The 15,882-nt window shown below is 42.0% G+C and overlaps 3 protein-coding genes across 3 annotated transcripts; 1 reads left to right on the plus strand and 2 right to left on the minus strand.

Annotated features, from left to right (window-relative positions):
• Positions 1–229: 229 nt before the first annotated feature.
• LOC128253129 (venom dipeptidyl peptidase 4) lies at positions 230–6,000 on the minus strand. Its single transcript, XM_052981293.1, has 6 exons — positions 5,729–6,000; positions 3,066–3,160; positions 2,092–3,008; positions 805–1,541; positions 535–746; positions 230–470 (listed from the first exon to the last, which is right to left on the minus strand). Exons 1-6 carry the CDS (start codon positions 5,910–5,912, stop codon positions 357–359), a joined length of 2,259 nt encoding a protein of 752 aa, XP_052837253.1. The 5' UTR covers positions 5,913–6,000; the 3' UTR covers positions 230–356.
• A 5,706-nt stretch (positions 6,001–11,706) lies between these two features.
• On the minus strand, positions 11,707–13,521 carry LOC128253146 (probable basic-leucine zipper transcription factor R). The gene is made up of 2 exons (XM_052981342.1): positions 12,982–13,521; positions 11,707–12,929 (listed from the first exon to the last, which is right to left on the minus strand). Exons 1-2 carry the CDS (start codon positions 13,308–13,310, stop codon positions 11,882–11,884), a joined length of 1,377 nt encoding a protein of 458 aa, XP_052837302.1. The 5' UTR covers positions 13,311–13,521; the 3' UTR covers positions 11,707–11,881.
• An 885-nt stretch (positions 13,522–14,406) lies between these two features.
• LOC128253159 (uncharacterized) lies at positions 14,407–15,798 on the plus strand. Its single transcript, XM_052981372.1, has 2 exons — positions 14,407–14,717; positions 14,782–15,798. The coding sequence occupies exons 1-2, from the start codon at positions 14,503–14,505 to the stop codon at positions 15,503–15,505; spliced, it is 939 nt and encodes a 312-aa protein (XP_052837332.1). The 5' UTR covers positions 14,407–14,502; the 3' UTR covers positions 15,506–15,798.
• The last annotated feature ends 84 nt before the right edge of the window (positions 15,799–15,882 follow it).

Below are 15,882 nucleotides of genomic sequence, written 5' to 3' on the forward strand. Positions count from 1 at the left end.
AGATATGCTCTTTTTTACAACATGAGAAATATGGTTTAAATATTATGAATCGGATGACTTTATCATAGGAAAGATACAAAAACTTTACAATTTCGTTGTTTTTCAACATATGTACATATAACTCAAGAAATGTATTCATAAAAATCGATACTTATTCGTTTTCGAATACTATACTTGTGTTATAGCTGCAAGGTATGTACTCAATTTGCAAAAAAAGAAAGAAGCATCATTTTTGTTGTTTTTCTCATCATTATATTTTAAACATTTAACAAAAGTTTTAACAGAATTGGATACAAAATACAAAGTCATTATTTTCAAATACTTGTGATTGACTAGATCGCTAACAGCTATTTTCACTATTCAGAGTCTTCGTAGACATCTAGGTTAAGGCAGTTGGTCCAGAAGGCATCAATGGTATGGTACAAGTGAGGCAGGGCATTGCCGATTCCATGGTTTTCGTCGGTATAAGTCTGCAATTTATCAAAGCAATCATTAAACATTGTGGACAACGAGCAAATGTTTCAATTTTTTAACCTGCTCTTGGAACTGAATATCATGTCTTTGCAGCAATTTGGCCAGCAACAAAGAGTGCTGGTAGTGGACATTGTCGTCTCCGGACCCGTGAATCAACAGGAAATCATGGGTCTTGAAGTTTTCCAGATTCCGGAACACACTGCTTTCGTTGTATTTCTTTAGGTTGTCATCGTCAGTAGGAAGACCCATGTAGCGCTCGGTATAAATCGTATCTTGTTTGGGAAAAAAGTCTGTTATTCACTGGGATTACCAAACAAAGTGCCCACAAACCGTAGTACAGCCATGAAGTGACCGGAGCCACTGAAACTCCGCACTGAAAGATCCGATCGTGATCCTTCTCGATGGTCTTAGCCGTCATGTAGCCACCGTAGCTCCATCCCCAAATGCCACACCGTTCGGCATCCACGTAGGCCAGATTCAGTTGCATCCAGCGAGTGACGAACAGTTGGTCCTCGACCTCGTGATCGCCCAGATCATTGTTGACCGAGAAGAGCAGGTCCTTGCCCTTGTTGCCCGTGCCTCGGCCGTCAATATACGCGTAAATCGTCTCCCTGGAGGTCGTGACAAACGCCTCGTAACCCAACGTAAATCCATTGGTTACTCGGACCGAGTTGGGTCCCTGGTACACGACCACGATCAGCGGGTACTTCTTGGCCGCATCGAAGTTGGGCGGAAGGGCCAGCTTGGCGATTCCGATGGTTCCATCGGCCAGGGTGACATTCAAGAAGTGGTAGCTGGGACGCAGCTTCTGCTCCAACTGTTTGCGGTACGCCGTGTTTGGCTCCCAGTCGACCTGGAGACTGTTCGTGGTGGCCTCGAAGATCTGGGTGTAGCTCGGATTCGGTCCGTTGCAGGAAAGTGTGTAGTAGGAAAATGACTTGCTGAAGGTGGCAGAAGCAGAGCGACAGGCCACGCCGTCCGCATCCACTTGGGAGCAGCTTAGGCACTTGTCGTTGCTGTACACATGGTACACAGAGGGATCTCCGGGAAGAGTGGCTTGGTAGTAGCTAAAGAACGGAATGGAAGGAAACTGCTTTAAGTATACATTTTGGTCATTGCCCTAATAAGGTAATGGTTTTAATAATTGCAACACTTCTCTAACTGATTTCATATCCTCACAAAGAGTATTACTAACTGATCAAAACTTTTCGAAATTTTTGATCAACATGACTAGATAAGGTGATAATTTAATTTGAGAATTTATTTCGGGTTTTCGCCTTGAATAGGTTAATGCTTATGTTTTTATAGTATTTATAACCTATCCCTAGAGTTTGACTATAGGGATATATGGGGTATTTCTCAAGCTGTCATTTTTCTGTCATACGGTTTATACGGATACATTCCCATTATTCGCGCAGTGTAAAATGTAGATCCTTTAAACTTTCCAAGTCATATGTTTTTATGTGTACACTGTTTATGCAAGAGAATCTTCAAGACTGGACGACTATATCCTATAGCTGCCATTGGAACGATTGGAACGATTTGAAAAATGAGATCGTTTTTTCCCTAATTCGGATTGCATTTCTACAAAAGACACATTGGCTAGAGTAAACTCACAGTTTATCCCTCGCTTCGTCGTATCCATAGACGGCCAAAACAGTGAAGTTACCGCGCGACTGCCAGCTGTTGAGCCCGGTCTCCAGGTCCAGGTTCCACACTTGGTGCCAGTTGTCTATGAAGTATCTGAAGATGCAGCTCTTGCCGGTGCTAAGGCACTTGGGCGTGCTGATATCCACCCAGCCGAGCGGCTCCTCCAGCCGCTTCACCTCTGCGCAGACGCCTTGGTAGCTGCAGCTCTGAATGGAGGCGCGGTTCTGCCGCCGATTCATCCAGGTGATGAGCAGGTGCGTCTCGTTGGACCACACAACGTTCTGCAGGATGTGATCGCTTCCGACGACTTCCACGGGCGCCACGATGAGGTACATGGTGGGATCGTTGTCGGTCACGTCGTAGACGCGTAAGCGCACCACTGGGTTTTTGGAGCCCGACTTGGGGTACTTGAGGTGCTCCTCGTGCGGGTACTGATAGAAGGTGCTGGTCCCGTCGCCGTACAGGAAGTAGTTGAAGGTCTCCACCTCGGTGTCGTCGAAGAAGCCCACCGCCAGCTTGGTGGCGTCCGCCGACCACCACAGGGCGCTACCGCTGCTCAGGACCTCCTCCTCGTAGACCCAGTCGGGCACTCCATTGTACACCACTCCATCCACCCCGTCGTCCGTGATGCTGACCTCCACCTTCTCGCTGAAGTGGATGAACACATTGTTGAGGTAGACGTAAGCCAGGCGATCCCGCAGCGGCGACCATCCACAGTACTGCAGCTTTTCACCCTTGTGGATTTGGACGGTGGTGTTGCTCTCGATGTCGAACACGTCGTACTGGGCTATGTACGAGTGTCGAAACTTCTCCGTGAGGTTGTGCCGGATCAGGATCTTCGTGTTATCTGGTGAGAGCGAGAAAGTTGCCCCCACGTAGTTGTTCTATAAGTAAAGCTTGGGTTATTGCCAAACATTGCAGGGGCATGCTAACTATCTTACCAGAAACGAGGAGTTTTGGAAAATGACGTCCGTTTTAGTAGCCGCGTTGAATTTGTGGATGGATCTGTCTGAGGCGGTATAATAGAACTCCTCATCTAAAAGTGTAAGATAACAGAAATAAAATATTAAATATTAAATACTAAATATATTTAAATATAAATAAGTAACCACTTTCTGGACCTTCTAATGATAGAGACTTGTGAGTTGGTTTACCTACAATTTTAAGCAAATAGGCAATCTGATGATCTTGTTTTATTCTTGGTAACCTGTTAATAGTATTGTGGGTCTAGTGCCTCACCTTTCAATTAAAAAATACTTTCTTCTTTTCTCTCCTATATATTTCAAAATCATGTGAAAGCTATTTAGACTTTGTTAAAATCTTCTGACCAACAAAAACAGTTTCGTTATCAAGTAATTGAACATCCACACACGCTAACCAGGTATTCAACAACATATGTAAAAAATACTAATGCCAAATTTAAATTTCAGCTGTTTGAAATGAGGCATGTTATTGAACTTGGTATAATGCCAAAAAAGTTAACGAACATATTTGGTAAGTAGAAAGCCAAGTAGAGAAATCTGGCATCTGGCATCTGGCTTCGGAGGTATGCCTGACTGATTTTCTTTATATTTTTACTATGAAATAGTGTGCTGAAATGAATTGTACCTTTCCTTTACTAAACTAGTAATAAATAAAGTTCCGATATGATGTGTATATGTAGGTGCATAGGTGTAGGTGTGTTCATTCCAGTGCTTCTATAACTGAAGGATTAAAAATAACAAGAAATTTAAAGCTTTTGGGCATTATCTTAGCACTGTCTATATAGTTAACCACATGATTCAGATAAGAAACAAAATATAATCGAGCTATCGAGGTACAAGCTGATGATCGTAATTCATTGAAGATTAGATAGCATATACTTAAGGGGGGAGTAGGGTTTTAAAGGCGAAAAAACGCATTTTTTATGATTTTTTTTGCGGCGGCAATTATTACACAACTTTTAAGAATGTAAGAAAAAAATTTTTAAAGAAAAATAATGTAAAATAAGCCGGTGACCGTGAATCTTCGGAGGCGCCTTGAAAAAGGGAGAACTATCAAAATAATATGTATCACTAAGATTTTGTTCTATATTTTTGAACCTTTTAGCTTAAAAAAATCATGGTTAATTTGTTAATAAAAATAGAAAAACACAACAAAAAAAAACTTCGTGATTACCTGCTGATTTATGTGAAGAAGTAATATTAAAATTTTCCAATAAATCAGTTTAGTAGATTTTGAGTTCTGATGTTCAAAAAAGAGGTTTTCGGGAAAATCGATTAAAATTTTTTGTATATTTCAACAATCTGGTAGCACGACCCGTCGTTTGAAACGCCGAAACTTTGGTAATTTTACTCGGATTGACTCGAAATTTGTACAGAATATTCTTAGCATATTGTTAGTTCAGAACAAAAATAAAAAAAACCATACCCCCACCCTCCCTTAGGTTAGCCTAGCAGTTATTTGTGTTAATAGTGTGAGTCTTGCCTTTTGTTTCACACTTGCTGCTCACATTTTTAAGAAGAATGTCTTTGTATGTGAAGTATGAATAATCATTTCATAAATATAAAGTCCTCAAGCAGCAGAGGGTATTAAAATTTCAGTAAGAAGTTTGCAACGCAGTGAAGAAGACATTTCCGACCTTATAAAGAATATATATTCTTGATCAGCATCACTAGGAGAGTCGATCTAGCCATGTCCATCTGTCCGTCCGTCTGTGGGTCTGTCCGTCCGTTTATACGTAAACTAGTCTCTCAGTTTAAAAGCTATCTGCAAGAAACTTTCCCAAAAGTTGTCTTTTTATAGTACATAATATTAGTACATTAGTCGGAACGAGCCGGATCGGACGACTATAGCATATAGCTCCCATAGGAACAATCGGAAAAATAAAAAAAAATGTAAGGTTCCTGTTTTTAAATTTTTTATAGTTATTCGACCTATAGAAATGGTTAAATATTTAATAACTACGGTTTAAATTTAATCAAAATCGGACGACTACAATAACAAATATTAAAAAAAATAATTTTTTTAATGTAACATCTATTTTGTATTTTTTTTTAATTATTTTTGACTTACTCATAATTTGACAGTTTAGAATAATGCTTTTAATTTTATTAAAATGGGAAAACGATATCACATAGCTGCCAAAGGAACTATCGAGCTGCAGATCATCATTGTTTCAAAGCTTTTAAACATATACGCAAGTAAATCATAATTTTAATGTTTTCAATAAAATTTAATTTTTGTAATAGCTGCAAGGGTATATGAACTTCGGCTTGCCGAAGTTTGCTTTCTTTCTTTTTCCCTATTACATTTCACCCGAGTGAGGGAATGGAATTCGCCACTGGCGCTGAGTTAAACTTTGCTTGTAATGAATGGCTCAGCACAAGTCAGAATAAGAAAATCATTCGTAAACTAGCTCTTTGATAAGGGTCACAGCTCCCGCTGACAACGAACATGAGCTCTGCGGGCAGGAATTCCCCGGGCGATATTTCCCCGAATGCTAATTTCCCGGATGATAACTAGCCGCGGGAGATACCCGGTGATAACAGCCGAAAAACAAGGCGATAGAATGAAGAACAACAAACGTTACGGTGTCATCGAACCGGTCGGATGAGCAACCAACCTGTTATCCAGGTGCCGTTGAAACCCCGGAGTCCGGAGGAACCGTATAGGGCCTCCGTCAGATCCCACGCTGTTTTGTTGCCCCCCGCTTCCTCCGCCCGTCCGATTACGGCCGCCAACGACGGACGGAGACAAGCGACGCAGAGAACACAGAGTGCGGTGATCAGCAGCGATTTTTCGGCCATCGTGAGGGCCGCCAAGACTGAACTAATGAAATCCGCGACACCCACAACACGTAGCACTCAGCGGCGCTGCTAAGTAGCAACTGAGTCGGAATCAGAAATCAATTGCAATCACACAGCAATTAGCGCAGCCGTCGACGTCGACTGCGACTGCGACTGCGGCTGCGGCAGAGATAGCTCCGATGGGGAGATAAGGAGCGTGGGAGAGCCGCAGAGAGCCGGAGAGAGAGCTAACAATTGAGCTCAACGTGGCCGTTCCAGATGCCCTAAGTTTTACACCGCTCTTAAAATCAACACTGGCACACCAAGATCACACTTTTTGCCACCAACCGAATTCATCAGATTCTGAAAGGTTTTTGTCGTAAGTTGCCGGTGGGAAACACTGGCCTACAGAACTAAATCGACAAATTTCTGCAAAGCGGATGGTTTACTCAAAATCATTTCGGCTATTATGTGTGTATTTCTAAGGGTACAGCGAACATTCAATTTGGGCTAGTTTTTCAGATGCTTTCACTGTCTTTTCATTCAAAAAATAACAGTACTTTTTCAAGTTTTATAAAAATCTCAATAAAATAACGATATTATGTGGACTTTTAATTTTACCTCTGCAAATATTAATGATTCTATAAGTTTTATTTTCAGCTTGAGTTTTATTTCTGTGATTAAAAATAAAATAAGACCTCGAAGTTTTTTGAAAATATAACCGAAATGGGGGAATGGAACTAGACTAAAAAAACGAAGGTATAGGAAATTAACCCTCTATATGGCATGAACACCGATTTTGATACAGTTTTATTTATTAGATAGACGAAAGAAGAGTAAAAGAAGAAGAGGCACAAAAATAGCACTGTTTTCGTTTTCTCTATAAAAGCTAAATGTGTAATATCAGTGCCTTTAATCGCCAAAGAAAGTTGAAAATTTGTGAAATAGCAGGTCGTGCAACGCATTGCTCTGAGGAAAAACGGAAAATAAGCAAAAACTAAGATTCCAAAAGGAAAACACGTTCAGCTGGGAAAAATATATAGTGTGGGAAATGTCTCTTTCACTGCGTTGCAAACTTCTGAATGAAATTATAATACCCTCTGCAAGGGTATAAAAATGATAAAAACGACGATAATAAAAACTCCACATTTAAAAAATGGAATTTAAACTTATAAAAAGGACCAACAAGTATGAATTTTATGAAATGACAACAATGCTTATAAAAGACTAACAGCCTTATTTAATATGGAGCAGCGTATTCATTGTTGGCATATTGTCTACTAAGTCCTGGCAGAGTTTAAGGGGGTATTCTGGTCTAGAAGCCTGGACTTTTGGTATTTTTTCAAGGAAGAATTAAAATCGAAGTATTAAGGAGATACAGCCGCTTTTGTGACGTGCCATCAGAGCCATTGTAAATGTTTCCTAAGCTTTAAACGCGTTTTTCTCGAAACTATTTTTTTTTAAAGTGGTTGACATGATATTTCAAGTTGTACTAAACCGATTCCTTTGAAAATTGGTACATTCCGATCTTGGCATCCGATGACCTGCTAGTTGCAACTTTTGCGGTCGACTCTGCAGCTCTGACCAGAGACAAATGTATCTATGCTGCTACTGACATGCTCCAGGTGTACTTAAAAAAATTGATAACTGGGCCTGCCGATGGAACATTGCAATTAACGCTGATAAATGTGTGCCAGTCACATACACCCAGCGTCAAGGTACTTCTCCTGGCGTATTTACACATGGAGAGTTGCTGACTCGGACTGTTGCCCACAAGTAAATCGGTGTCATCCTAGACAAGCTTTTGTTTTTGTTGTATCTTGTACTAAAATGGTTGCTACACCCAGAAAAAAGTAGAACGAATAATTTGAGCACGAACGTTCTTAAAAAACCAGCCGAATAATTCTTGAAATTTTTAGAACGAACGTGTACAGAACAAGTACGGGTCCTACTTGATAATAATATTTTAAAATGTTTTTTTTTAATACATAGAGAAAACGATATTTTTCGCTTTATCCCTGCTTATAGTGTTTGTAAATAATATCAGAATTATTAAAAACAGTAAACTCTGTTAAAAACTATTAATTTAACAAAAAACAAGAACTATTAATTTAAAACAAGAACATTTCGTTCTTAAAATGATTGGCCTAGGGGGTATGTGTCTTGCAACATCAAACATTGGGTAAGCTATTAAGAACCCGAGCTCAAATCCCAGACAAAGTTATCAATTTTTTTTTTTATTTTTATGTTTTTTTTTTCAAACGTTCTTCTTTTATTTAAATTTTTATCTAGTTGACCTCAAAAGTATAGCAAATAAAAGCTATTTGATTGCAAGCAAATTGGTTCGAATTCTTATATGGGCTGTGTACTACAGAAAATTGTGATGCCAGTGTGGTGCAACCGGCTAATGCGTCTACGAATCCAAAGGCCTCGGTTCGAGTCCCGGTTGGGTCGACTTGCAGTAAACAAAATAAGGTTTGCTTTTCTGTTTCCTTTACATATCAATTTATCATATTCCCTTTCATTCTAATTTCATATGGAGTCAAAGAGAAAAGAAAAAGAGACAAAAAAACACTTTTTAAAAAAACTTTAGTTAAGAAACTTTCATACTTGCATTAAGATTTTTCGTACTCAAATTAACATCTTTCGCACTTTCTTCAAGCACTTTTGAGTACTTGGACTGATGACGTTCATTCTCAAATGTAGAACTTCGGGATTGAATAATTCGTACTTGAATATAGCCTTTCGTTCTTGAATCAAAAAATTCGAATTTACCCTACTTTTGACATCGTTCGTTCTTGAATTGGCATCGAAATTCTTGATTTTTTCTATGAGTGTAAAATAAATTAAATCCGTTTCCTTCTTTTTTTCTAGAAATAAAACATGCAAAAATTAAAAATATTTTCCGACTTTGGTTTGGATTTACTATATCTTTCAAAAGTCAATAAATCATTAAATCATTAATCAGGCATTTCCATGCTTGGCTCTGTGCTTCGACACGAGTCCTACTACAAGTACCTTGGTGTGATTTTGGAAAGAGGACTCACTTTCTGCGCTTTCAAAGGCAGCAAGTATGTCCTGGCTTTTATCTCCAAGAAATAAGCTCTCATTGTGCAACAAATTTCGCATTTATATATTATATTGTTAAACGTTACAACGAAACCAAGCACGAGCTTGTTATGCGCGTGCCCTATTAGCGTAATGGCCAGTTATCGAGTTCGCGGAAAATTCACACAAATAACTTATGTAGAGACATTTATAAAAAAAACTTAAACTAAGTACGGTGAAAATATGTTGAAACTGTACTTTGTAAGACAGGAATATAGGTTGAAATGCAAATTTGATTATATAGATTAGGTTCGTGAAGGTCCATCTTGGCAAGTTAAGAAAATGGTAGTTGTGGGTTGGTCCAAAAGGCACATTAAAAATTAAGCGGCTTACCAATTCTATGGAGTCAATATCACCTTTGACAAGATTTTGCATTCAAATAGTTGCAAGCATGATTCTACGGTTTACAAAAGTAGGTAAATTAAGCAAAAGTAATCGACTAAAGTAAGAAGGCAACCTTACGTTTTGATCCCAGTTCAAACCACGCAGGGCAAAAAGAAGACATTTTTTTTACCGACTCATACGCTCAATGTGTACTTGATATTGGGGACTCCACGCGGAAGCGCAATATTCTAAATTAGGACGGAAAGGGGAAGTAAATAATAATTTATTTATATAAGGATCGTCAAATTCTTTTGACCATCGCTTAATAAGCCCAAGAACACTCATTGCCTTGTTAACAGTTGATTTTATGTGACAGTCGAATCTTAATTTTGGGTCAAGAAGAACTTCTAAATCGTTGACCGAATATATTCGGTCTAGTGGCATATTATGAAGAGAATAGTTTAGAAATAAAGGCGTACCCCGTAAAATGTCATTACGTTACATTTAAGGCAATTTAGATTTAAAATTTTAGATTGACACCATCTCTGAAAACGATCAATATCAGACTTTAATCTGAAACCCGATTGCCATTATTATAGGTCAAACAAACATTAACAGCATACATTAATACTCGAAAAAGTGTTATGACAGAGGGAAGTTCAATTGATGAATAAAGTAAATAGCAATGGGACCAAATTACTGCAAACTACGTTTTTAAAATGACCCTCTGAGTTTATCCAAGTTATCCAAGTTCGAGAAACCGAGCTGATCTAATTTAAATAAAAGCAGAGAATGATTAGCAGAATCAAAAGCCTTACTAAAGTTGGTGTATATAACATCAATCTGAATTTTATTATTAAGTCTTTTAACTATAATAGATGTCAATTCAAGTAGGTCAATTCAAGACCTTTGCTTAACAAAACCATGTTGGTAAGGTGATATTAGCGAGGAACACAAATGTTGCAGTTGAGAAGTAATGCTTTAGGTATTGCAGACAATCTAGAAATACCTCTATATTTAGAACAGAAATAATAAAAGAATCATTCCAGATAGTTGAAAAAACTTAAGTTGAGGTAGACAATTGAAACAGTTTAAGAATCGCTTTACAAATAGTTGAGGCACAAAACTTACCCTGGAGAGTATGTTGGGCTTGTGGTCACCAAATCCCTTAGAAGAGAACTTTGTGTTATTACCGGGGGAAAAATACAATTTGACCTGATTAAGTTTTAAGAGTAAACAAAATTTAGATAATAATAATCGAAAATTTCAGAGTCAGTGGACGCCTCAGAATTCCATTCTGCCTTCACTCTTCGCCGCCCTGGTAAAATGCTACCCAAAAACTATTTTTTTCCTTACCAGGGGTTTTTCTAAAAATATAGGAAAACATTAACCTTCTGTTTTTCCTTTTTTTTATTATATTTATTTTATTTTATTTTTATTTTTTTATAGCTCTGCGGTACACTTCGCGACCCATTTTTAATATAAAAGTTGTATTTGAAAACGGATTTTCCCTGAATTTTATGCATATCTCACCCTAAAGTACTTTAACTAAACCTTTATTTTTGAAATAAACAGATTCCAAGCTGCAAACCCCAAACGTGGGGTTAGTCATCAATTTGCTAGACACTGCAAGAAATAAAGGAGTAAAAGGAACAGCAAATAAAGTATGGTTATCAGTGCTCCAAGTGTTGTTATTTAGAAATCGGTTTTTAATTCTATTGTTATTATTATTTGTATTATTTTTTCCGCCACTATATGTTGTACGCTTATCCTAACTCCCTGTCGAAGAGGCTAATATGGAGACCTACAAATAGAAGACTTAAAAGATACCACTCACATGACCTTGTATTAAGATATACTTAACACGTTTGAAGTCTAAAGAAATTAAAATGTAAATTAAATGTAATTAATGTATAATCATTTATGTCAACAGTTTCGTATCCTCTATATTTACAACCTGCTCAAGCTGCCACATTTTAAAAAATATATACTTTAAAAAAAGAGTGACATGACAGACAGTTTTAAATAAACTTGGGTAAGAATTACTTGAATATCCATGTCGAATCCCAAACCTCTAGCTTTTATAGTTTCCGAGATCTCGACATTCATTCGGCTATTGCTCCTGATCAAGAATGTATATCCCTTATGGTGTCGAAAACGCTTTCTTCTACCTGTCACATACTTTTCAACGATTTCAATAAACAGGTGCATGCTAGCATGCTTTTGGGCACAGTTTTGAGAAGTTTCAAGCCTCTGAGGATTTCTCTGGCATTTAATTCGAACTTGAACGTAAAATTATAACTGACAAAGAATCTTCTTAAAGTTGTTCAGAATGCACTCTTTCTCGAACTGTCACCGACGCAGAAGCAATGCAGTAATACCGTCATTTTGATTTTATATTTATTTATTAATTAAGTTTATTATTAATCTTACAAACAGTGTTGCATGTGCTTCTATTAGGTTTTGTAGTACTGATTGACAGACAGATTAACCTGGTTATTAAAACAAATGTCCATGCACTGCGATCCAAAATTGAGGTCTTAAGTCCGAAAAGGTTTTCACTGCGGCCGCTGAGCCGTAGGAAGCTGATGTTGCTGGTGGGTCGGCTCCTGTCGCTGGAGCTGCATGACGTGGCTCAGAATCTGCGCCTGCTGCTCGAGACACTTGGGAAAGAAGGTCTGCATGAGGTCGACCTTGCGCTCCTCCAGCTCCAGGCGCTGGCGGCAGATCTTGGTCTGCTCGTAGAGTAGCTGGTTCTTCCGACGAACCTCCTCCATGTAGAGGGCCTCCAGAGAGTCGGCGTGCGGGGGATTCACGGATCCGTATGGGCGACCCCGCTTCCGTGCCACGGGCACAGGGGAGGCGCCAACGACAGGGGGATTTGTAGGAGTAGGAGTCGCAGCAGGAGCTGCAGCCGGAGCAGAAGCTTGAGCTGGAGACGCAGCCGGCGCCGACATGCCGCCGTTTGAGTTTGTGGCCACGCTGATGGTGTTATTGCTGCTATTTATGTAGGCTACCGCCGTGATGGGCTGGTGGTTAATGGTCGAGGTGGCCACGACGCTGTTGCCGGGGTTGTTGGTGAAGTGGGCCGGCTGCTGCTGAAACTGCGGCTCGAAGCTCTGCTGAAACTGCTGCTGCTGCTGCTGTTGTTGCGGCGTCTGCAACTCGAGCAACTGGGCCGGCTCGGCTGGCGAATACTGTTGCAGCTGCTCCTGGAAGGGCAACGAGCGGTACTCGTCGTCCTCGTACTCCTGCTTAACCACCTCGTCGTACTGGTCCGTGAACAGTTCCGTGCTGAAGCTCATTCCGCCGCTGTTGTTGTTGTTGTGGCTGCTGCCGTGATTGCTGTTGCTGTTGTAAAAGGTGGAAGCGGGCGGCTCAGCGGCCAGTGCGTGAGCCTGCTGCTGAAGAGGCTGCTGCGGTTGCTCCGCGGGCGCATCCTCCCGAGGCGGCGTCATGTCGCGATTGTTGAGCAGCGCCTCTGGCGGCAGCGGGTCCGCGTTCTTGGGCCTGTGCAGGTTCTTCAGGATGCGGTTTATGATGTCGTACTTCTTCCAGCGCGTGGCATAGCTGGAAGGGTCTGCCTGCAGCTGCTTCTTCACCTGCCTGTGGGGAAAACAGTCAGCGTTTCGTCCATACTTGCTCGTCGAACACTTACCTGAACTTGGCTCTGGTCTGGTTAACCTTCATCTGGATCTCCTCGGGCTTCACGTCCACGGCGAACCGCTCGCGCAGCTCCTCGGCCCAGCGGCCGAAGAAAATAGTGTTCTTGCCGGTGCGCGTCAGCCGCCAGTTGTCGCGGCCCCAGATCTCGTACAGGCGCTCCTCCTCGCTGGGCGTCCAGTAGCGACGCGCCTTCTCCTTGGTCCTGCCCTCGAGCATCTCCTGACCCCCGCACATGGCCTGGTCCTGTTCGGCGCCACTGCCGCTGCCTCCGCCGGCTGTACTGCCTCCGCCTCCGCCTGCGTTCAGCTTCTCGTAGTCCATCGACTGCCCTTCTCCACTCCGCTCCGCTCCTTCTCCTGCTCCCCTCTCTCAGCGCTCCTGGGATCGCGGGACTCTATGGCCAGCGCTCGAATTACACAATGCAAGGCTGTGGGGTAGCCGGAAAACACGGGAAGCCAAGAGTTTTCTGCACAAAAAATCAACAACAGCTCTGATACACAGAAGAGTGTGACCGTGCGTAGCCAAAACGTCGAAAAAATGCCAAGGCGCCAGCGTTGCCACTAAGGGGAGATATTGACACTAAAATAGGTGGATCCCGCTGGCACATATTTCCACTACTTTTCCATTTCTCTTTAAACTGCTTAACTAGTGAAGAATATGGCCGCGCGACGAGCCAAATATTTCCTCTTTAAAAATTTCTCAAATTCGTTTGGGTGGTCCAAATTTGTATGAAAAATTTCAAGGACTTTCCTTACCCGCTTACACAAAATAATGTCGTTTCAAATCTTTTTGAGACTGAAAAGGGGAAGAGAACCAAAATAAACCAAAATATTTATTAATATTTTCATCTGAGTACCAGGCTAGGAAAACCCTGACGAAAACGGTTCACATCCACCACAGATCACATCCACCATCAATCTTCCGATAACAGCTGATCATCAAAACATAAACAAAGATGTTTGACTTGTTGACTTTGTTAATGTTTTGACGAGTCACGGCTGTTCAGATCAGCTGTAATCGGAAGGTGCATGGTGGATGTGGTCTGTGGAAACTGGTGCTTAACATTTATCAAAAATCGCAAGCTAAATAGCTTTATCCTTGCTTAAGTGGCTTATGTGAATATTCTATTAGGCTTAATAAAAAGTTAATGCGCCAATAAAATCAGGCGATTTAATTGCAAATAATAGCCAAACACGCATGTATTAAATTATGAGACTCGTCATTGTTATAAATTATTTTCTTTTAGTTTTGCTGTTTGTTTCCCATATTTTCACACAGCCAAACGCATATATTCGAGTTTTCTGTGTGCAAACGGTCATTCTAGGAAGCTCGCGTATGTGTAAATAGTCTATTATAACTGGCGGCATTTCCAAAGCGGTGAGTATTTGGTATTTTCAGTCCTGGCACTTGGGTATTTCTGGCAGCACTGTTGGCTTTTTCGCGCTTCCCGCGTCTGGTAGTCGGTCACGTACGAAAATGTTTGGATAGCCGGACAAATTTGGCAAATCGGAAAATGAGCGGCCAGAAGCACCTGCGATTGCGCTACTACACCTCCTTGGAGGAGGCCCTGCTGGTGCGGCTGTGGCGCGAGCACCTGCACAACATTCCCTCCTACACAGAGAACCTGCCCATATTTCGGGAGATTGCGCACGGCCTGCAGCAGCACGGCGTTCGGCTGAACAAACAGGAGGTTCGCCGGCGCATCAACAGCTACCGCAATAAGTATTTGTACGTGCGTAGTCGGCGTCCCCCAGATTCAAATGCTAATGTGTCCCATTCCTTTCGGCCGCAGGAACGAACGCAAACGCGTGGAGAGCAATGCGGAACACCTGTCGGACTGGCGCCTGTACGCCCTTATTGACTCCCTGTTCCGTCCCGACAGACCTGCGGCGGACCTCTGCCACGCCCACCATGTACTGGAGCAGGCCGACGCGCGGGCCCGGGCGGATCTGCCTGCCCTGCCACCACTGCGCCACACGGCGTCCGCGCCGGCGAAGTTCGAGCGCGACCCGGACGGAAGCGCCTTCCTGGATGCCCAGCCCCTAGGGTTGCCAGTGGTCAAGGCGGAGCCAGCACAAGCTGCCTATCACCAGGTCAAGAGCGAGCCCAAGCCCACGGAGGCGGAGCTGGGCGACGCGTATGCCGACAGTGCCATTATCAGGCGGACACCACTGACGCCCGCCAACCACCTGCTGCCGGACGCAGAGGATGCGACGTACGCGGGGCACGCCAACGGGCAGCCGGAGGCCGAGCGCTCGGCGGCCAAGAGAAGACGGGGACGCCGCAGCATCCTGCCCCGCACCGGACAGATCACCATGGCCATTGTGGAGGGGCTGCGCCAGGAGAACAGGATGCTCGAGGAGCAGAACGACGCCTGCCTGCTCGCACTGGAGCAGAAGGAGAAACAGTTCCTGGCCATGGAGCAGAACTTCCTGACCTATCTGGAGCGGCAGGAAGCCTTGCTGGCGCACATGCAGCAACGAGGCATCAAGCAGGAACCGGATCGGGACTTCTAGCCCATCGGGGCTGAAAGTGTGGGTCAGATAAGCTTTAAGTTGGAAACAAGGGCCACAGGGAACGTCGCCACGCCCATTTCATTTCGTTCCTTCCTCAGACACGAAAGTCTAGATTACTCGATGTACAAAGCAGCATAGCAAACCGAAGATATTATTATTTTTCGCTTCTCATTAATACTAGCGTCCATATGAATTGGCTAAGCAAAGGATATAAATGTATGGAAAAGTAGATTTTTGTAAAAGACATTTCGGTAAGAAATTAGAAATTAAAAACTAAAAACGAATATTTTGTTAAGGAAGGCGCTGTTGTTTTAATTATTAATTAATATAGCTGCCTTATACTTCTAGGGTAAGCAACAGTTTTCGCGCTAACTTTT

The sequence above is a fragment of the Drosophila gunungcola genome (genome assembly GCF_025200985.1).
Source record: "Drosophila gunungcola strain Sukarami chromosome 2L unlocalized genomic scaffold, Dgunungcola_SK_2 000007F, whole genome shotgun sequence".
NCBI classification, from domain to species: domain Eukaryota; kingdom Metazoa; phylum Arthropoda; class Insecta; order Diptera; family Drosophilidae; genus Drosophila; species Drosophila gunungcola.